The sequence below is a fragment of the Camelus ferus genome, chromosome 6, assembly GCF_009834535.1.
Source record: "Camelus ferus isolate YT-003-E chromosome 6, BCGSAC_Cfer_1.0, whole genome shotgun sequence".
Lineage (NCBI taxonomy): Eukaryota > Metazoa > Chordata > Mammalia > Artiodactyla > Camelidae > Camelus > Camelus ferus.
Genome location: NC_045701.1, coordinates 7,004,444 through 7,027,631, shown reverse-complemented (window position 1 = coordinate 7,027,631; position 23,188 = coordinate 7,004,444). Strand labels below are relative to the sequence as shown.

General features: G+C 47.2%; 1 protein-coding gene and 2 long non-coding RNA genes across 4 annotated transcripts in view; 1 reads left to right on the top strand and 2 right to left on the bottom strand.

Moving 5' to 3' along the window:
• Window positions 1-19,814, bottom strand: part of RORA (RAR related orphan receptor A) — a 696,960-nt gene extending 677,146 nt beyond the window's left edge. The window contains exon 1 of one of the 2 annotated variants that reach the window (XM_032481052.1): window positions 19,579-19,814. In XM_032481052.1, coding sequence (XP_032336943.1) covers window positions 19,579-19,744 — 166 coding nt within the window. In that variant the 5' untranslated portion in view covers window positions 19,745-19,814. The remainder of the gene's footprint in view (window positions 1-19,578) is intronic. The other variant, XM_032481051.1, reaches the window with a different exon arrangement.
• Window positions 9,648-18,134, bottom strand: LOC116664079. The gene is made up of 2 exons (XR_004320412.1): window positions 11,802-18,134; window positions 9,648-11,565 (listed from the first exon to the last, which is right to left on the bottom strand). It is a non-coding gene; the product is annotated as an uncharacterized LOC116664079 (long non-coding RNA).
• LOC116664080 lies at window positions 19,006-21,725 on the top strand. Its single transcript, XR_004320413.1, has 3 exons — window positions 19,006-19,138; window positions 19,762-19,824; window positions 20,245-21,725. It is a non-coding gene; the product is annotated as an uncharacterized LOC116664080 (long non-coding RNA).
• The last annotated feature ends 1,463 nt before the right edge of the window (window positions 21,726-23,188 follow it).

Below are 23,188 nucleotides of genomic sequence, written 5' to 3'. Positions count from 1 at the left end.
CCTGAAGACGGTGGGGCTGGGGGCTCGGGGTGGTGAAAGCCAACTGCTCAAAGCCGCCTACATAATTAATGGTCGAGCTGGGATGAGAACCCAGGGCTCCTGATGGCTTGTCTCGTGCACTCTTCACAGTTTATCTTCATTACGTTGCTTCATGCAAACACCCAGGGCATTAACCTTAGTAGATAATAAAATACATTCACAAACAGATGTGCCTGGGTCAAAGGTCAGCATTTTGGGGCATAGAGAGCATGCTGGATAACCATGAGTTAGTCATTCCCTGCTCCCATTAGGGCTTGTTTACTTCATTTTCTTGTCTTCTCCATATTTGCTTTTATGTGACACCTGTGTGTGACTTTCAGATTGAAGATTCTCTCCTCACCCCAAAGAGTCACAGATGTACAGATGTGTTTTTTTAGAAACTGGACCAACTCTAAAAGTCTCGCTGCTTCAGTACAACCAACAGCAAACATCCTGATTCAGACCTAGCCACAGGGGCTTGTCTTTCTAATAGAAATGTAAAATAGATCTTTATTTGCCACAAAATTAAAATGTGATCCAATTATGCAGAATAGGAAGGAACTTGTTGAATTACGTTAAAAAAAAAAATCACCCACACTAATTTAAAACGATGATACCACAGCCTTAATTACCTCGGGCTTTACTACAGTAGCTTTCAAACAGTACAGGAATATGATGGGACACAGCCTTGCCGATGATAAAACATTACATAGGAAAATAGGATTCTGTTTAAACAAACAAATGGAGCAAGTTAAAAATTTAAAACAACTTTTTGGAGACAAGTCGACCACCCTGAAAATTATTAGCAAGCTTTCAGTGTCAACCAATATTACAGAACTGTATGTGTCCCTCCCACACCAAATTCAAACGATGACGCCCTAACCACCACCACCCCACCCAAGGGATGATATGAGGAGGTGAGATCTTAGGGAGGGAGTCAGGTTTAGATGAGGTCATGAGAATGGGGTCCCCAGTGGGATTAGTGCCCTTACAAGAGGAGGAGGAGATACCAGAACTTGCTTACATCCATCATGTGAAGATACAGGAAAAACATGCCCATCTGTAGGCCAGGGGGAGGACTCTCATCAAGAAGCAAGTCTGCCAGCTTCTGAATCTGAACTTCCCAGCCTCTAGAACCATGAGAAAATAAACGTGGTTTAAGCCACCCAGTCTATGGCATCTTGTCACTGCAGCCTGAGCTAAAACAACCAAATAGTTTACAGGTGTGTAGACCTGTGCACAGTTCATTACAGTGATCAAGGCTAGGTGGTTATACAACATCCCTTTCTCAGGAATGCGATCAGGGGTTGGTTATATATGTGCATTAAAGTATGTGAGAAAATATTTAGCCTTCCCAAATCTGCATTTTGCAAGGGGCTATTCTTGCAGTGACTTACTTATACATTTATAGCCCATCTCCCAATGCTTTCGCCTTGGCATAAAGTGAAAATTAAAATAGAACTGCATATTTAGCTCAACTTCCCTGTCACAGAACCAGTCCTTAACTTTCTAAAATGTATGACTTTAGCCTTAAAAACGGTGCCCATCTCCAAACCGCTTCACTTTTCATTTGTCTGTACATATACAGGGGCCAGTTGGACGGATGCACACAGGATGCTGGGGGTTCCCCCAAGAGGCAAGTGTCTCCTCCTCTAGAAACACGGGGGAAATATGCCATTGGTGAGGAAGGACAGAGCTTCGCTACCCGGTACGTGTGGAAGCTCAGAATTTCAATATACCAGTGACCTTACGCTCAAGAAGGCTCCACGCTGCCCCAAGGGATCGAACTTGTCTGGCCGGTCTTTCTCTAACAAAGCCCAGCACTCTTCCCCTATTGCAGCTGAATGACCCAAGTGCTACTTAAAGTGGAAAGAAAAATTCCAAAACTGAAGGCAGGACTTGTGCAACGAGGTCTGTCTGAGCCCTAAACCAGAGGACCTTTGGGTAAGGAACAGAGATTCTGTTTCAAATCACGGGGCTTAACCCCGTATCTGTTACAACAGAAGAAAAGAAAAGAACTGCAAACTGCAAACCTCTAAATGATCAAACCCTAGATATGCCCTCATTAGCCCAAATGACTCCGTTTACCGAATTCGCTGAAGGACAATGGCAGAACTGGGAATGACAGAAATACGTGAGGTGGGCTAAGGCTACAGACACCTTTTTCTTTGAAAAAAGAAATATGTAAGGAAATTGAAAACAATGAACTCACTGAATGCTTGAACAATAAAGAGGAAAAACTGCACCACTCTTAAGGAGGAGGCTTATGGTCATAAACATCTTCACTGAGCCATTTCCTCGCAAGATCCTTATAGACCCTCAGTGTTCTGCAAACTGACACTGGACCCTTTAAGACAAAACCCAACCCATGCTTCTCCCCCCAAGAGCCATGAGTCTCTTCCTGCATCTCTGCACACTGAGGCCATGGCCCTCAGCTCTCACTGGCTCTTGGGATGGTGGCCAAGGCCAGAAGTCAAAGCTGGAGGCCTCCCCAAGGTGGTTCTCAGGTAACCAGCTGGTTAGATTTTATCTTGTGTGGGTCAGCTTGGCCTCGCTCAGAACAAACGAGGCACTTGGCCTGGGTTGAGAATGATTTCTGTTTAGGTTTCCTCAGGCCTTGATTCCGAACAGCCCAAATAAAGCCTCTGCTGTCCTGAAGGGCACCTTTCAAGAGCAACAAAAATAGGACGCACACTTAACAAAAGGGGACTGTTTGGCCACCAGCGTCCTGAGCGGGGTCTGACCGGAGAACTGGAAGGGCTTTCTGCAAAGTCAAAGAGGCAGAGAGGAGAACAGCAGCAACAAGAGCCATCCCAGAGTCACCCGCTCCAAACCTTCCCTCCCCCTCGGGAGCACCAGCGGGTAAAATCTAAACCTGTTTGAAGAAAACTACAGCCGGAGCGTGGCTTTCAGGACGTCGGAGACGCTGGCGTCCCAAGGCCTCCCCACCGTCAGATCAAACACACACAAAACAGTTCCCTGATATGTGCCGGGTCTCCCCCACACCATAAAAAACAGGCTTTCGTTTTAATCTACTTACCCCACGGTGGGGAAAGGCCTCTAATTTCACAGCACAGAGATAACACAAATAATTCATGTGACATATTCGTGGAACATCTGCAGGGAAAGTGTTCGGTGGGAGCACCCTGAAAACACGAGGGGCTGGGCCACCGCCTCCCCCGGGCTAAGCCCCCTCCTGTCACACTCCCTGGAGTGGTTTGAAGTCAACAGGTCTCTCCAATCACACAACACTTCTTTCTTCTTTAGTCCCTCCGTGGCCTGCGACATTATTGCCTCTCCAGGACCTCCAGAGGCTGCCGCCTGCGTGTAAACCCCCTAGAAACACCAAGCACCAAACAGGTGCAGAACGACCCTCTCACTGTCATCAGCACCAACATCAAACCCCACCCTCAGCCGCACCAACAAACACGAGTGCATTTCTTTTTCTCTTCCTGGTCAACTTAAAAAAAAAAAAAAATCTTCCGTTTAGTTTCCCATGGCTGGACCCATCCTTTGAAGATCTCACACCCTTTCTCAAGACCCTCTTTCAACTTTCTCTCCCACGAAGCCTTTCTCCCAGGGCCATGTGGAGACCTCACCGTGGCTACAATTCATTCCATTTCTCCCAACCTTGAGCTTCTGCCAAGTGTGAGGCAGATTCCCTTTAGACACAGGATAAATCAATGCTGGGCTCTGTATAAAGTTTAAAAAAAACAAACAAAAAAGACAACAACTCCACAATCACCAATTAGACAGGTTGGGAAGGAGACACCACCAGAGCAGCTAAAACTCAAATGCAACCCAAAGCAGCAAAGTGTATTAAAACCCCACTCTGAATTTAAAGACATTCTGGGTTTGTTTTTGTCTATGTGTGTGTGCCTTTAGTAAACGTAGGATTCTCAGGTCTCAAGTAAGTTTCGTGAGATATTTTTCTCTGTCACTGCACCAGTCCATCCTCTTTACTTTCTCCGCCGCACCCACCTGGACCTGAGGCTTATTTTCTCCTGATTTCACCTCCAAAATCTGGGAACATGTCCTGGTGTAAAAATTTCACCTCCAGTCCTCTGTCAAAACACTGCTTCTTAACGTCTCCAGCCCAGCTGTCCCTCCTGAGCTTCAGATCTGTCAAATGACTTTTTCCTAATTCACAGGCTCTGGGCCAGACCCACGTTTCCAGCTCCCATCAGGCACTTCCCCGGCACCTCTAACTCAGCTCACCCAAAATGGAACCCCCGCCTTCTCCCCTCTTCCCATCACACCCCAAACTGCCCCAGCCAATAATTCCACTCAACTCTGGGATTAACTCCTGTCACCGCTTCCATCAACTCCACCCCCTGGGAAATCCTACCGCAGAGCCCACCTCCTCACCCTATTCCACTCCCAGCCTGCAGGACGTCTCTCCAGGATTACACAGAGGTCTCTGGACCTGCCTCCTTCTCAACACTGTCAGTTCTCCACCCACCCTCAACATACTTATGCTTAAGGACTTAACGAAAAGAAATCAGATATTTTTCATGTGCTCAAAATTCTGCCACAGGAAAATGTCCCAAATGCTTAGCCTGACCCCCTGCCTACTTTTTCCAACTGCACCCCCTGGACCTTGCCCACAGACTCTCTGCTGAAGCCAAGCTACACCTCACTCGCCCTACCTGGATGTGCCATGAACTTGCACTTCATGTCTTTGGCCCAGAATGCCCTCTCACTTTTTGCGCCCTAGGCACATCACTCCCCGTTTTTCCCAACGATTAGGCAAATGTACCCACCTCAGTGAGCTCTCCCTGATGCATCATGAAGTGTTTTCTCCCTCTTCTGCACACTCTTTTGTAAAAATCTCTGTCCTGGCACTCTCCACATTTTTTGAAATTACTAGTTAATATGTCTTTCCTGTTCATCAACTCCCTAATTCAACTCTGTACCTCCACTGACCAACACGGGATCTGGCACATAGTAAGTGCTCAGTTAATACTTCCTGTACCAATGAAACAAGGCGATATATTGCATCGCCTTTAAACATCTGAAGCTTTTGAAGAATATTAGATTTTCTTGCCTCCTCCCAGTTTTCCCTCTGCTGGCTCATTGTTCACGTATCGATTCTAAACAGCACTGTCACTAGCATCCTGAGGGCATTCACTGAATGTCCACATTAAGAGGCAGAGGACAGAAAACTTAAGACAATCTACAACACTGCCTTCAAGGACCAATGAGACCAATGAGAAGATAAACACAGCTGAGGCAGCAAAATGTGAATACAGTAAGGACTGTGACTAATGAGCAATTAAACCAGAGTGTGTTTGCTACTAAGAAATAATAATGGATAAGACCAATTAATACAGGGATGTTGTCAAACGCCATGGTAAGTTTCACTGTAACATTTTATTATGCGCAACATGATATTGGCATTTTTTCATCGAGGCTTGCAATAAAATTTCTCCACTAATATATAGGATGTATATTATATATAAGAATAAATATATTCTTAATCCAGATGCCTCACACTGAAGCTGTATATTCTCTCCCCAAATGCTCACAGGGTTTAAAAATCAATACTGTTTATCTGAGATACAGAAAGCACACAGTTCTTTATGAAGCAAAGTTGCTTTCAATATTCTGGTCATCAGAGCAAGAATTACATACATGAAAGTTAAATATATTCTAAACTACATAAAATCTCAGCTCTTTTTTTTTTTTTTTTTTTTTTTGGTTGGGGGGACAAATCTCTTGTTGCTTTATCAGATTCTCAGTCAATCAACTTGTGTTCAAATTTCAGCTCTTTGGACAAGGTCTTTCTGAGATTCCAGATTACCAGGTGGGGTACTAAGAATACTGCAGAAGCAAAAATCCTGGAGTAAGGGCAGGAGAGAGATGGAGACTACCAACGAAATCCCTTCCAGATGGCCCCCAAACAAAAGCATGGAGAGGAGGTCTCGGAGGCAACAATCCAATCCAGAGATGAACAGAGTTAAGTCTTCGGGATCTCCCTGGAAATGGCTGCAAAGCCACGGACATTTACTGCCAAGCTACCTCGCTGATGCCAATCCTCCTGGGAGTTCAGGGATTAAAACCACTGGAACCAAAGCAAAGCATAATTCATTCTTGGACTTTTTAACTTACATGCCCCACTGGGAGCAGCCACATCTGACGCCGCCCTCTCAGATCCTGTTTCTGCTCCAGGGTTAGCTTATGACTTAAGGCATAAAAATATGCCTCTGTCTATCTTTCTGCCGTGGTTGTTTGGCCAATGTCCTTCCTTGGGAGACATATGACAAAATAAAATGACCACAGTTCCTGGGCCCGTAATGCTTCTTCCCAAATTGAGAAATGTCAATTAAGAGAGGCTCTCAGACATGATAAAAAGGTTGGAAAAGTTACACAAAGTCTTGTTGTCAAAACCTAGCCTTGATGCTACTCCTGACCTGGCCGACTAGAACTGGTACCTGTCCCCAGCCAGGCCAGCCAACTCGTTAAAAAGGCAACACAGGCAGGTCCTTCTTCTTGACCTGCCTGACTGGTACACCATGTGTGTGCGTGCCTGTGTGCATGTACGTGTATGTACATGTATATGTGTGTGTACACATTTATATCCAAACACACAGTAATTCACTTTTCACTGAACAACGGCTTATTTTCATTTATTGACTGTTCAACATTACAGGACTGGGGCTTCTCAGCTAGAGTCTGTTTCTTAAAGACCAGCAGCCCTAAGTCTGCATGTGTCTGTATTGCCCACACTATCACAATACAAATTAGATAAAATAGATACTTAATGGTGTAATTCACTTTACAATGGCACTGATTATTACAGCGTTACTCTATTTTCATTACTACTGCATATTAGAATCGGCTTCCAACGTGTTTGAGTGAAGAAATAAAACAACATAATCACAGTGCCAATTAATCTGTAGAAGTCACACAGTAGATCGAAACGCAAATATTTTCACAGCATCCCAGGAAGACAGGATTCCACTCCTGGCTCACTCCCTCTAGCGAGCTGTGCTTTTACCCCAACCACACTCTGACCTCGCCTAGTCCAGTTGCAAGCCAGAAATCAATAAAAGACCCTTAGCAAGTTTAATTGATTCTGTAAGAAAGGATATTCTAATCCATCAGCACATCCTCACCTTGCACTAACAGTATTTTCCCGGATTTACCCAATACCATTGTGGTACCAATAACTACTCTTTCTCACGCTGCTCTCTCATCAGCTCAAATACTGTAACTGCAGAGCAATTTCAAGCAGGTTGTGAGTCTCCGAGAGTATTGCTTGCAAAGTGCATGTAAATTATTAGATTACATTACAAGTGAAAGACTCAGCAGTGGGTCACCACAGTGGAGCATTAATGCAGAACGAGCTGAATGGAACCCTGGAAGACAAGCCTCTCCAAGGTGATTTTTTTTGGCAGGGAGGAGAAAGTGAGGAAGGGGGAAGGGAGGGCAAGGAAGGATGGGCTGCTGAGAAATGACATGTGAGAGAGCACCCAGCACAGCGGGGAGGAGGGAGCTCCCCCAGCCTCAGTGGCTGGAGGGGGCAGCCAGAGTACTACAGGAATCGTGAGGTTGGGAGGAAGGGAGCCAGCAGACGCGAGGCCCTCCTCTGGTTCAGCTGAAGGTGTGGGGTGTAACCTCAGGGAAGCCCAACAGTGGCTGATGGGTTGAACTTATGTGATCTGTCCTCATTCGCCAGGATCTAGTCTATGGCAGCTGAGGTGAGGGACTGGGGTGGGATCCAGACCAGGAGAGAGATCTGGTAGTTTAAGGAAAGGCCTCCGATGCCCTAGGACTCTGGCTTATGTCACAGAGCAGCCCATCAGAACCAGCGGGGAATGCTGCAAGCAAAGGGAGCTGAAGACCTGAGGAGGAGACAGGGGAGGGATGGCCAGAGGGCCCCCTGCTCCCCGATACGCTCCGCCGTCACCACCATCACCGGGGCGACGCTGAACGTGTGCCGGGCGTCCCGCCAGGTGCTGCATCTGCCTCCTCGCAGGTGATCCTCTCCACCACCTTGGGAAGCCAGCATCATAAACATCCCCAGTTCTCAGGTGATGTAAGAAACAGACTCAGCGGTGAATGAACTTACCTAAGGTCTCACAGCACACCAGGGCCTCACTCCCAACAGGCTTGCAACCACCATTATGCTGTTTCCCAACCCGTCCAGCCTTGGACTGAGTTGCTCAAGACTGAAGCAGGCCTGGACCTGCCACGGAGGGGAGGACTTGGGGAGCCGAAAGAGACAGGAGTGGGGCACACGAGGGTGGCTGGGTCCAAGCCCAAGGCTCCCCTGGAAGCCGAAGCAAGTAGGAGCCTCACTGGTGGAGCTGGGAAGCGCAACTAACTCCTTGCTGTAAACCGTGGTGCTCATCTTCTCAGGGAGACGACTCTCATCCAGGAAATAACACCAGAAGACGGTGTAAAGGAACCTGGCAAAGGAAGAGGCTGCACGCCGACTGAATGAGCCAGGCCCGTATGAACGGCCACTGTCAAAGACCTGGGTCACGAGGACGGCAAGAGGGAGAGGGCAAGTCTTACCCAGAGCTAAAATGATCGTAGGATCTCAATAAGCAAAGAGATTGGACTCAAGATAAGAGACTGAGTGGGGGAGACAAGGAGGGGAAGGGGGAAGGCCCATCCAGGAAATAGGGGTTAAAAAAAAAAAGCCAAATCAAGGCACATGCAGAGGAGAACCCTCAGAAGCGTCTGGTCAAAGGTGACCCAGTGGGCTACCCTGAGATACCACCTGGAAAATGTAAGATCCAGGAAAGCAGGAATCTGACTTCTCCAGTTGGTGGCTTTATCCCCGAGCCTGGCACACTGCTTGGCCCAGAGAAGGTGCTCAGCAAATACATGCGGACTGAAAGAGTGCCACCCGCGGACTTTTACACAGCAACCACAGCTCCAAGCAAAGGGAGGGCACCCCAGGATTTACATGCTAAGCCAGTCTAGGCAGATGCAGGTCTAAATGGAACAGGATATTAATGAGCATGTGCTAAAAGTGGCATAGATACCGAATGATTACAAATAATAAGTATTCACCTTATTTTCCCTCCTCCCTGAAATCATAATGAATAACACCTGGCGTCCCACATCAGTTACCATGGAAACCCTCCCTCCCTCAGCCCCTCCCACCGCCAGGCCACGGCCCACTGGAAGGCTGCTTCTACCCTGTGCCCAGGACAGAGCTCTTCAACTTCGAGGAGCAGCCCAGAAACAGATCATCATGAAACCAATCTGGTGGCTCGTGACTTGTATTTTGTCTTGTACTAACAGAGCAAAAAATAACAGTGTATCGCAGGTAAAGGATATTTTATGTGAAAAGTTTGTTGTGTGTGTGCGCGTGTGCGTGTGTGTACTGGCTTACAATGTAGTATGTTTTTTCTCATTGTAGGTCACCATATAAACACTTGAAAGACACTGGGCTAGAGGGACAAGGAAGTCCAATATTAGGACACTCCTTTTCATATCCAAGCTGAATGACCCTTATTTTCCTGGCTGAATGTGACTGTCAAAGGTGCTGCTCTTCGGGTCAGGAAACCTGGCCCATCCTGAAACATCAAGAAATCCTATGGAACCTATTAAGATTAGAATCAGTTCTGTCAAAGTATCCCCCGTTCCACAATACGCAAACAATCTTTTTCGAAAAACAATAAGATTTATTATTTTCCAGTTACAGAAACAATACACACGTAATGCAAGAAACTCGGAAAATACAGAGGAGCACAAAGAAAAACAAGCTCATAAATAATCCCACCATCCAGAGTATCATGTCATGATCACGGTATGATGTCATCACTTACGTATACGTGGGTCCATGTTAAAACACACACACACACACACACACACACAATATATAGTTTTAACAAAAATGATCTCATTCCGTGCACACTACTATGAAAGCTGTGACTTTTCACTAAGCCATAGATCCCAAACGTTTTCTGCTACAACATGATTTTTACTGGCTATATAGTATTCCATCCGCAGACTTGCTCGTGAGTATCTCTATAAAAAGCACAGCCCTAAACCCTCTGCCTCGAAGAAAGGGCTGCTGCTAGGAGACGCCCTCCCTGCAGCACAGCGAGAGCTGGCTGTATCTAACTCCTGGAGCATAACGGCTCCAAGTGCAGGATGCCCAACTCTATATCCTGTATTTTATTGTCTACTAAATCAGAGGGTGAGACCCAGGCACTATTTTTGCTATGCTTTCAAATGGCTTTACAAGCAGAGCCACAAGCTCACAGGCTAATTTTTACTTAATAATAAAAAGTGCCCAGCAGAATTAAAAGATAGTAATGCTGCTAATGTTCCACTACTGATGTGCAACCAAAACACCGTGTGCTTCCTTTCACACATATCTGCTGCCTCAGGCTGGCCAACTTGTGTACGCATCGTCATATCCTCACGGGGCTCTCCTGGCAGGCAGGAACTTGATTTTGCACCTGACTGGAACTTCTGAGCATCCTGACACAGCACACAAGTGGCATCACTAGCGAGGGAACACAGGAGAAGACCTGTGTCTTAGTTACAGCCTTGCTACCTACTAGGAATGGGACCCCAGGCACATTCTGAGACCTCTGTGGGTGCCCGTTTCAGTGGGAAGAGGGTAGGTGGGGTGCAGGGAGGGGGTCGGCTAGATGGCTCATAAGGCCCCTTCCAGCTCTAACAGGCTTTAGTCTAATAAAACATGGCCCACGGCAGCCTCATGAGTTAGCGTCACATAGCCAACGTACACCCCGAAGCTCAAGATTACAAGGCCAGCTTTGGAACTTTCTAGAGCCCTTTCAGGGGTCAACTCAGTTCTCCTTTAGCAGCTCATGCACTTTCTGCAGAAACAGGCCCATCCGAAGTGGGTCACGAGTGCCAGAAATGGTAACACAATTCCGGCAATGTCACCCTTGTCATCGTCGGTCAACTAACACGATCACTAAAAGCAGCATCATTTTTTTTGAACATCAGAGTATTTCATTTGCCTTTGCTTCTCCACAGCTTCATTACCTGGGCACTGGAGAGTTCAGGGCAGTTCACCTTCCCAGGTGCCTGTCCTTGCGGATCTAATACCCCCGTCACACAAACGTTCCCGGGAGTACTCACTGTACTGATCCCCTGGCCTTCTTACCATCCGCTGGCTTTATCACTGTACAGTGAAAATGAAAAGCAATGCAGTTTATTGAAGAGATTTTAGACTTGCTAAATATACCCTTGTTTCTTCTGTGATCTGTCTGTTGAAAATCCATTAACTTCTAAGCAGTCACTCCGCCCCATGGCTGGCGTCGATCGTGTGGGATGGTACAGGCCTCTTTGGTTCTGGAAGGGCAGGATCGCATCTGGCTGTCTTTTCTCCATCTCTGTCCGCCTCTCCAGGTTTCTTTAAAACTAATCGGAAGAGTCAATAAACACGCCCGCCAATTCCCTTCACATTCTGGGAAGCAGATCATGTGCCCTTCAGACCTGCTCTGGCTCTGCTTCTCCGCGTATTCCCTTACCTGCCTTTGTCAATTGGCATTCTCGACAAGTTCGTCATCACTTCTCAAAGTGTCAACTTTTCCTCTTTTCATCGTCCTTGTTAAAGATAATTTAAAATTAGAAAGTCACATTCCCAGCCATTTCAGAGTCAATGCTAATTTCATTTTCTTTTGCACAGAAGTCTCCTTCCCTCTAGAGATTCCCTGCCTTCGTTCACAGCCCCCACTCCCCAGCCCCAAACCGGCATCCTTAATCTCCGTGTGCACGGCCCTGTTCCCTGACTTCAGCACTCTCATCTTTCCCCCCAAATACTTAACCCAACGAAAACACACTTTAGCATGTGGTTCTCCTTCCTTCACTCCACTTCTGAGAGAAATGTCTGTGTCTGGAGATTGTAAAGTCACCTTCAGGAAAGAGGCATATAGTTGGCTGTCAATTAATCAGGATAAGACAGAAAAAATTACACCGTGTGCAGCTCTGCTTCTCGGTACATGCATTTATGCTTTGGGGATCAAGAGGGTTTCTCCCACACAGCCTAGAATTCACGTTGATGCCTTTTGTTTGGCCACAAGTAGTTCTCTACCTGGCGGCACAGTTGTTAATAGTCCGGATTATTTAAAACAGTGATTACCATACTTCATTAGAAATTCAAGTGTTGGTCCCTCCTGTTTTCCCTGTATTCCGGTTCACCTCTATTCTTGCAAGCTGCCTGTTTATCCTCGGGAGCATTCTTTACTTATAAAATAAGTCAGATGACTTTATATGCGGTAATTTTTAGTCCCACATCGAGTCTGACAGATAGATTTTAAGCCAGTGTATTTTCCCCCATTAGGCACAGACCCAAACGTCACCAGGCTTGTCACGTATACAAGTCCATCAAGTTTCCAAGTGTCATTTATACACCATTTTACTGCTTCTTACTTCTTTCACACACGCCCACCACTTACGTACCGCAACTTCACAACATTCATATTTCATAAACTCCATCAGCATTCAGCCAAGTCCTCCCCCGAAGGGAGCTAGGTATTTTTAACAGTGCGCTGTCTCTTTCACAGGCGTGAGGAGCCTCTACCAAGTGGCACCCTTCCTTGTGACCCTGCAAGACTTCCATCTGTGACGGTCTGTTCACGGATGGAGGAACTTCCTAATTGTTCCCAAAAAACTTTAAGATAGTTCATAGTCAAAACTCCAGTGCCCAGTCGCGCCGTTAGAAACGATCGGAGGCCGGGCGATTCTAAATCCCCTCCACCGGGGTTGTTCCTCCTCGGTTCCAGCCTCTGACTGAGCGCCAGGGAAAACAGCACAGGTGCAGAAACCGCCTGGGACAGCGTGGAGGCCTCCAGCACCTTCCAGGACGCAGGGAAACCTGTCCTCTCCACTGCCGCGCGCCCTGCAGACAGTGCCGCAGTCTGCGGACAAGAAAGTTGCCAGCGAACTGCAGGGCCCGGCTGTTGTCAACGTCCCACAGCACATAACGTGATAAGACACTTCGTAATACGGACGTGTCAGTTGAGGCCATAAACATCTGTTAGGGGGAAAAAAAAACCCTGTTCTTCCACCAACACAAGGGAATTGCTACCTGTAATTTCTCTGAGCGTTAGCATATACAAGCCAGGGCCGAGGTGGAAGCTGCCTAACCCACGGGCCGTGGTGCGTTTATGCCCTCTTCCCCTCTTCTAAGGATTTCTTTAGAGTATCTCCTTGATGTCTTTCCTCGAAACACAAAATAATGATAATGATAACAATAATAATGAGACAGTCACAAAAGGGCCCCCAGACTCCCAAGCTGAATTTCCAACACTCGATGTCCAAGATAACACAAGGTAACTGCAGACAACCATGAAGTCAGGCGGGTGGCTCTGCGAACATCAGCCTCTCTCTGACGGTGTGGTCCTCAGGATGCTCTCCATACTGGTCCAGTGAACAAAGCCCTCAGCTTGGAAGGACGGTTTCCTCTGGGGAGATCTAAATGTTCTTCACTGACATTCTTGAAAGTCTTCCTTCCGACTCCTAGAATTTCCTACCTTTCAGCATTGATGGCACCCCTTTAATATATTTATGGAAGAGGCAACATTAGCTGACATTTCTATCCAACATTATTCAGGGGAGAAGTTACACAATGCTATGGTAAAATAGTACATAACTTATTTGGGTTGTTTTGTGTTCTTTTGTTTTAATGGAGGGACTGGGGATTGAACCCAGGACCTCATGCATGCTAAGCAAACGCTCCACCACTGACATTATACCCACCCTCCATAATTTGTTTGTAAATACAGTAGCCTTTATAATTTTTGAGAATAAGTTTACATCCTCTATGCTTCTAGAGAAAGAATTACGGTCTAGACTCGGGTTGAAAAATTCCCTATAAAGTAAAAAACCTCAATTAACCAGAATCAGCTAATTCAAGTGCATTTCTATTCTGCTACTTGCAGCTGGGACAACAAGGGAGTCAAGTAACAAAACATACCGACATTGAGGATTTAACAACAACAACAACAACAAAAAAAAAAAAAAAAAAAGAAAGAAAGAAAGAAAGAAAGAAAAGAAAAAAAACAATCCCCAAGCTGGATCAGGACCGATTTAGTCCCATCTCTGACACTGTCTCCATTTACGTTTCTATCACGGACAATCAGAAGTCATCCTCAGAACAGTGACCCTGTGGCACCGCAAGATCCTCAAACCTCCAAGAAAGAGTCCATTACATTCCCCGTGTTCTTTCCAGGGGAGGGGAAGGGACCAGCACATTTGAAAAACACATCCAATAAGGAAAAGGCAAAAAATATTTGTTTAATCTCTGTTAGCCAGAAAAACTAATTCATGAGTAATTCCTTGGTACTCTTACAGAAAAATCATGGTTTATTGTATACTGATCAATATGTGAACACTGATTACCTGGACAATTTTTTCAAAGGGTTAACTCAATTTTGTTTTTCTTAACGTACAGCCTAATAAAATGGGTGAAAATTTTAACAGCTCATTTCAAACCAACCCTTCCCATTATGAATGAGATACAAAAAAAAACTCATTAAAAAAATTATTTTTTAATTATGGCAGAGAAAACATCAGAGAGAGAGATGTGACTATTCCAGAATTCTCAGCAAGGAAGACAATCTTCATTTTCCGAAAGGTAGTCCACATTCTAGGCTAGTGTTCACTCTGGCACCTGAAGGCCTTTCAAAACAGACTCTTCTTGCTCTGGAAGAATCTATCACTAACCTGGGATGAATGGCTCAGGAATCTTCTTGAGGGAAGAATGATGCCTCCCTGAACATCCCTGCACACCAGCTCACAGAAGACAAAGCGCAAGAGCAAGAGGACATGTCATACGAGGAAAGCGGCATCTTTCAGAAAAAATGCTTTTGCACGTGGGGCAGTCACATCACAACCCTTTCCCCAGACACCTGAAACGGAGTTATGTATTTTGCTTCCACAGACACAGAAGTACACAGATACGCTAAGAAGCACCATTCACCAAGGGGACCAGGAAGATGGGGCAAAGGAAGAACATTCTCAGAAAAAGCGGCCCGCGCTGTCAGAGACCACACCACACCGACAGAATTCTCAGCGACCTTCCAACATCACACCACACCTCCTAAAAGCGGAAGAGGGAGAATCAGGAGAGAAAAAGTGCATCTTAACTCAGCAGGGACCAGAGCATGGTCCATGGAGAAGAACCCATGGGCTTGTCTCATGCACATTCCTAAGGTTAGCTCTGGACAGGGGTCAGTTTGCTTCCAAAAGCAATTCAGCCGTCACCAAAGACCCTCCCGACACTTTCATCCGGAGGCACGACTATTGCAGTGAACACTCTCGCATTTCCCTGCATCCCACTTAAGAGCCGGTGTGGAACACACAGTGTGTGCTGTACCCCCACCTCGGCTGCCTTGGCGAGGGGGCTTCCACGCACGCTCCGTGTTTCAGAGACCTTTTCTAAAGCCAAGGGCTGCTCTTAATGCCAGTAGGTTTTGGAAAATCCTAGCAGGTGATTAACATAAAAGAAAGTCTGCCGTAAATATTCTTAGCCACTAAGGATTTGACTTCTGGATTAATAATTCAATTCTTTTTAAGTAGGAAGGGGAAAGCAACAGAAAAGGTTAGCATAATCATCACCAAATGCATTTTCTAAAATTATTCTATTACATTTTAAAAGGGTATAATTATAAATGTTGTTATGAGCAATTTACTAGAAAATTAAAGCCCCTTAGTTTAAAAAATAATTATTTCATCCCCTTGGCAAAACATTTTATCCCAGCCCATAGCTCTTTCAAACCGGGGGTTCTCAATTGTTCACTGTGGAGAACCATGTCCTCTGAAGAAAAGTTGATCTGAGTACCAATCTCTAGAAAGCGCTCTAAATTGCCAGGCAAGAAGACCTACCAGAAGGTGAATCAGCCCAGACTGAAGAGGGGAATGGAGGTAAAGCACTTTGAAAGGGGAAGACTTTTATGTGGGTCCACAGGGCTACAGATAAACTACAGGCCTTGTTAACTGATTTTAAGTCAATCTAAGCTGAGCTTCCAGAGGGGTTCAATCTCAACCCAACTGAGCTTTTCAGTGCTAATCCCAATTTTTGGCTTTGATTTTTTTCCTGAGGTCAGCCTGCCCTAAAAGCCTTCTACCTTCGGCACAGGGGTTCCAAACCAACTGCGTGGCACACAGCCCTTTGGTGAGGACAACTTCAGTGAGGCAGAATATGTAAGCTTCTGGCATGCACGTAATAACGAGATTCTGGAAAAGGGGTTTTAACAACAGTTATGTCACAATGTTCATGGCTCCCTGAAGTCCCTGAAAACCTTGTTAAATTAAAGATTCGCTGTGGCTTTTCTGCCTCGTTCTTCCCATGTTGCCGCTTGCCTTTCTTTCTCCCCTTGCATTGTGCTGTAAAGATGGGACTGAATGACACCAGCCATCATTAATACCACGCAGAAAATGGAACAGTTTCGTTAAAACTGCTAGCATTCCCTGCCCAGCTTTAAGGACAGGGGGAGGCCATCTTTTGGATCATCAAGTCGCACATCTGATTTTGGAAGCTCAGGCACTAACAGCACACGGCCCATTCGCCCACAGATTCCCAGGAGTTTGGAATTCAGCCAGTTTCAAGTCTACCTAGGTAATGTCTCATGAGGTCACCTCAATGTCATGAGAATCCAGACCACAGTCTATGTGGACTGCACACGCTGGCTGGCTGGAAGCTAACCCAGCTACCTCTCTGGAAAGCATCCTCCAAATCAGAAAGCATCCCAAATCCCCCAACGCCAAGAACTCCACTCAACCCTCCTTGAGGTTGAAAATGCCAATTTCAAAGGGACGATGTTTGCTTTTCCTTTTGAGTTGTGTGCCTTTACGTTTTAAGTATTAAAAAAGCGTCATCACCTAGTGTGTAGGTTAATTTCTCTCCAATACTGTAATTTATGCAACATTAATACTGGATGCCAGCTCCAATTTTCTTGCTGCTTACACTCTGGGAGCCGACTTGCATATTCTGCCAACTCCATTACATCATCTGAAAACCCAAACATTTCCCATTTTCAAATCACTCTCATCTACCAAGCATACTTACACATTCTTTTTTTCCCTAGCTCTCACACACAAAGATTGGTACCCCTGAGGAAGAGACGCTGCATCTGAGGTTAAAGTCTGCAAATGCACATAATTTCTGGAAGCTATTACTACTGCTGTGTTAGCTAAAGGATGCCTCCATCTCTGACCTTCCTTTTTCCATTCAGACTGTTATATAACCTAGTGCCTGCGTGCAGGATGTGAGTTGAGTGTTTGGGCCTTACCTCCTCTCCCTCCCCCCATTAAATCTTTGGAGGCATGGACAAGAGGTTGGTTCAAAGAAGAGTGAGTGGGGGGTGGCCCTCTAGGGGGGAAGGGGATGTGGGTCAGCAGGTCAGCTGTGCAAGATGCATCCTATCCCTACTTTGTCCCTCTTCCCTTTTTGCTGAGCCTAGGGGGCTGGTGGTACTGAATGCCCCAGCATTATATAATTTGCAAGAACAGCAAGTTACAGATTTGCTAGTCAGTTCTGCAGCCTGCCACCCTGATCTCTTGCAAGAACACCTTCTGGCAAGAATGACACCTGAAGATGCTAATAACAGGAGGGAGAGGGGTGGTTAAGACAGAGGGTGGCGGCAGCACAAACCAGAAATCAAGGTAGCTTCCCTATATACTATGTCCCCGCCTCTTTCCAAAAATCAAAAAACAAAAAAGCCTCAGAAACACATGAAGGGGATTTTCTCCAGTGTTTCTGATTAACCCTGTTACATAACCCGCTCGCATTCCAAATCCACCGTCTCAGGTCTAAATATACTCTTTGCAGCCAAAAGCTCTCCACACACAAACTCACCCAGCGAGCTAGCGGCAGGTCCCGGCCCCCAGCCCCGGTGATCCCCCTCTCCCTTTACTCCAGACCCTCGCTGCCCCCTCCCTTCCGCTCAAACCGCGGTTCGATGTGTGCACTCTTCCGAAATCGCCTTTAATTAAATGTTTTTCGCGTGTGTCATCCTGATGGCTTTTACTGTACTCGAATTCCGTGAATGGGAAAGCGCCTGGACAGGGGGTGTGGCTAAGGTGGAGAGGGGGGGAATACTGTAAAACAGCCAGCACATGATCAGCCATATTCCTACCTCCAACTATAACATCGAGAGGAAGGGAGCGGCTCCCTGGGGCCCCGACTCGCCTCTCCCCAGCCCTCCCCAGTCGCCGCCAGAAGCCGAATGGCCAGAGGAGGGGGCGCGCTGGGCCAGTGCCCAAGCCGGGGCTGGAGAGCCTCTCTGCCCCTAGCCCTGTGCGGCTCGCACCAGCCTGCTTCCTCTGGAGTGACAGGCGTGATTTCTACATTATTTACAACAGTAATTAAAGCCGTAGCTTCCTCCGGTTCTTCGCAAACTCCAGGCGCATTCAAATAAATAACTGCCTACCCCCAAGAAAAACTCCCATACCAGGTTCTGATATCTTTAAGAAAGAGGAAAGAGAGTGAGCTTTCCCCAACACTCCACTTTAACTAGAAAAAAGCAAGAAAGGGGCAATGGAGCCCCCCAAAGACACACGCACGCACACATAAGCACACAAATTCTACGAAATGAAGTGTGTAAAAATCGCCCAGAGAGGGGGGAATATCGATCGCACTATCCAACCAGCATTGAACTCGCACTGACCATTCCCAGGTTCTTGCAGAAACGCTTGCAACCTCAGAGAGGGAAGGATTTCCCAGGGCAGAAATAAGTTTGGGTGCCTTGCGATCTTTCTTTTTCTGCTTGTTTGCTTTTGCAGGCGCTCACTCCGAACGCGCGCGGAGCGCCCCACAGGACCGCCGCCCCCCGCACGCTGGCGCGCACACGCCCCCCGCCAGCCTAGGCGCCGGGCTGCGAACCCCGGGTCTGCAAACTTGCGCATCTCCCCTCGCCGCGCCCGACAGACAACTTGGAGAGCACCTCGCGCGCCCGCACCCCGCTTCCCTCAGCCCTTCCTCCAAATCCCAAGCCCACCGCCGTGCTCCAGAGAAGGTGTCCAGGTCGCCCCCAAATCCGGGAACGCCTCCTCTCCACCTCTGGGGGCTGCCCTGGTAACTCAATCCTAACGTCCCCCTTAGCTCTGCGGGGGACCGAAAACCCACCCTGTCTCGGGCTGCCGGGGCCGGAACTGTCAAGATTCGAAAGGAGAAAAGGTAAAGGGGGAGGAGGGTGGCCATAAACAGATTTTTTTTTCCTTCTTAAAAGGACACTGCCGCTTTAAAAGTTTCTTTCCCGGGCCCCCACTCTCCGGTTCTCCGTATTTTGGGGGAGCGTATTTAATTTCGGCAACGCGGCTTTCCTCCTCTCTTTGCAGAAAAATCAAAGCCAGGGGGTGAGCCCGCCGGCTGTCAACCCTCCTGCCGCCTCCCCCGCCCCCCCCTCTCCTCCCGCAACCCGAGAACGGGCTGCAAAAGTTTGCAACATTTCTGGGGGGCGGAGGGGGGAGGGGAAGGGGGTGCTTCGGGCTCAGGGCGCCGCCGCAGGCTCGCGCTCGGCCCCCGACCCGACGCCCCGGGCGCTCGCTCCCGGCCGCCCCCCTCTCCGCGTCGGGGCTCCCGCCGCCCCCTCCTCAGCCCCTCTCACAGCCTCCTACCTCTGCTGGTGCTGGAATAGCTCTGTCTGCGCACCGGGGCGGGCGGCTCGCTCTTGCGGGCGGATTCCTGGTTCAGCGGGGTCTCCCTGGAGCCGGCGGCCGCGTCCGCGCCACTGCTGCCCGGCTCGCTGGCGGCGGGGTCGGGGGCTGCCGGAGCTGACTCCATGTTTTTTCCCAATGTAGAGATCGCTGGAGATGGCGAGCTCCGAGACTCCCTCTATCTTCTGTTTTCAGAGCAACTCTATGGTACCAAAAAAAAAAAAAAAAAAAAAAAAGGGAGAAGGAGACCGGGGAGAGCAGGAGGGAGAGAGCAGGCGGCGGCGGGCGGGCGAGCGAGAGCGCGAGGGAGCGCGCGGAGTGTGTCTGGGTGGACGTGTGTGTGCGCCCGAGAGGGGATGGGAGGCGGGTCTGGCCACAGGCAGCGCTAGCGAGAGCTTCTCCAGCCGGCCCCCACACCCACATTCCCCACCCTCCAGACCCCAGACCGAGAGCCACCGACTGGCTGCCAATTTTGGGAGGTGGGGAAAAGAGTGGAGGAGGAGGGGAGAGCCTCCCGTGCCCCAGTCCTCCCCTGTCCCCAGCTCAGGGACAGAAATAAGGATCCGCGAGATGATTCTGTACCTACTTCTGAGACTCTCTCGGGAACAGAACTCGTCCTATCCGCAGCCAGCCTGGGAAGAGACAGATCCGATTATCCACGTTGGGGAATCGCAGGCAGCTCCCTGCCAGCCCAGCCCAGGACTGAGGAGAAACTGGAAAGGAATTAGAAATGAGCTGACACCCCAAGGAAGGCAGAGGATGGGAAGACGAAGGACGTGGCACTTCTTACTTTGGGATGGGACGTCCAGTGGGTTTCCAGTCTTGGTTTGATACATGTGTGTAAAACCAATTTTATGGGTCTAGAATCGCCATGGACAGCCAATTTCTGATGTGGCTGAGAGAGGTCGCTTTCAGCTCCTTTACTGTTTCCTCCGAGAAGGATCCAGAAACCACTTGGCAGGGCAATTTCTACTGAAGAAAACTTTGGCCTGTTAGGTTGGTGACTATCTAAGCTGGATGATATATGCCACACTGCATCTAGTTAATGCGTGGCTGCTCATTGTCAATTCCCACTGGTACTTTCGCTATTAAATGTACAGTCTCATCCATAAAAGATATACTGGAGGCGTTAATAACATCTGGATGATAAAATTCAGATAATAAAAAGCTTTTAGTAAGTCACATATTTGTAGGCATCATTCTGCAGCCCCTCCTCCACAGAAACACACCCATCACATAGTAGGTGCTTATTGAAACCCCGAGAAATTGAAGGATTGCTTTTGTGTTACTTTGACCCCAAATTCCAATATGAAGGAACAATACAAATTGGATGAGTGGAAATATTCAGATGGTAGTAGCCTGATTTCTCTCCCTCAGTACTCAATCCACCATTTCCTCTTGCCTACAGAGACACTGATGAAATCAGTACATTTTTTAACACACGCCCCCACCTTCCTTTCAGAAGGCTTGCAAATTTTGACAACAAAAAATATTGTTATATACCAGAAGGTGGCATAAAGATGTGTATTTAGGGGGTGGGGTGGGGGAGGGAATGGAGGAACATTTTGCTTTTGCTAACTTCCTGGTTTGGAAAAATGCTTTTCAAAAATAAGGGGGAAAAAAACCTAGTTAGATAATAGCTTAAGAGGGACCTCCATATGCCAAACTTCACACATGGTTTGTGTTACTGTTACTGATCTTGGTCTGATTTCAAATACACAATGCTATTTGCCATGGTCTGTGTATTCATCAGCAAAACCTGTGGTCCACTCTTCGGAGTGATGAAAATGAGATGTGAACAGTTCTGATACCTTAATCCAGTCTCTGCAAGGATCCCTGGCTTTTGCCTGTCTGTTGGCGCCACAAACAATGCCATGATTGTCTCCTCCCTCCCAAATGAGATGTGTGGGTTTCCCCATACATCAAAGCACAGATTTCCAGAGCAGCCTTCACACCATTTACAATGGGTTAGCCTGTTAATAATGTTCTTGATGTAATTGACCTAGCTTGTCACACTTGACTTTTCTAAGTAAACAAATATATCAAAGTGCACAGTTTAATAAAGAAGTTCCTCTGGGACACGAGTATCTCAAAATATATCCACTGCCCCATGTTTATTTCAGAATATGTGAAAGAAAAAAAAACTTTTCATATTAAATTTCACCAATAATTCTATTTGGGATACAAGTGGCTTAGAAAAGATCCCTGGCTCTTCTTTAGGTACCTGTAACAACTTGTTAACATTTTGGGGTGAAATCTATTCCCCTGGGCCTTCAATTGGTTCCTTTGCTGTTCTTTGACTAAACTGCTATTTATTCATGGGGGAAAGACCATCCTGAAAATGGCCCTAGTGACCTTAGTCAGTTAACATAGGTTTCATATTCCCCTCAGCGCTAAATTCCTGCTCCAAAAAGCCATCTCTCCTGCCTCTCTCAAACAGTTACTGCTTCTGCGATTTAAAACAATTGGGAACGCGAGTGCTTTCCCCAAGGGAAAGATAAGAGTGAGTTAGATACATTCCTTGACTGTCAATCATTGTTACTAAAGTGTAAATTACCTGGATAGGGGGAGCATTTGAAACCTGAAAAGCACAGTGATTAAGTTTGTATTTCTTTCTTTCCCTCATGTCCCTTCCCTGATTACTAATTAAGGGTTTCCAATTTCCCAAGTATTTGGAAAGATGGGAGCCTTCTTTAGGCTCTGTTCATTGTGAAAGGGCAATAGTGTTTGCTTTAAAATGGTTATTTTACTTTGCACTGAGTTCTCAGACAGACTGGCTTAGAAAACCTATGCTTTGTAGAAGACATAAGCCTAAGACCATTTTTTGCAGACTGCTCTTGCCCTCCTGGAACTCACCAGGACTCCCCTACCTTTCTACTAATCGCAGGCTCCCTTCCAGATGGTGACAATAGTTTTTTTCTTATCCCAAGGTAATCACTGGGAAGCTCAGAGTTAGCTTTGACTTCCCCCTCTCGCTCCTGCCCCTAGCTCTACATGGAATAACATACTTGCCAAGTGCTTTCAACTCTACCTCTGTGACATCTGCCCCTCCTTTCTGCAGCTCCCACTCCAGTTCCAGACATTATTGTTTGCCTAAACCATTACAGTAACCTTCCAAATAACTGGCCTTCGGTGGTCTTATAACCATTCTAATCCATCCCAGATAGCACTGCCAAGTTAATTATCCTGAACTACAGCTCTCATTTCCCACCATGTCACTTCCCTGCTTACAAGACTTTAATGGCTCCCCATCGCCTATCCAATTAACTACTAACTAGTCAACAAGGTATTCAAGACTCTACCTCACTTATCCCTGCACTCCTGCACCAGGGATGGCAAATCGATCACATCTCATGAAGGAGCTTCTGAGGTTGGTTGGAAAGGTGTAGGCTGAGATTGATCCATGCTGTCTCCCATGGATGGAGGATTAGGAGCAGGACACTCATGCCAGGATTTGCCGCACTGCCTTACATCCTTACATAATCCCTGCAATCCACGCGTAATCCTCAGACCAGGCCACATGCTGCTTCCTACATCTCCTCCTGCTTGTCGTACAGGATACAGGGACAGT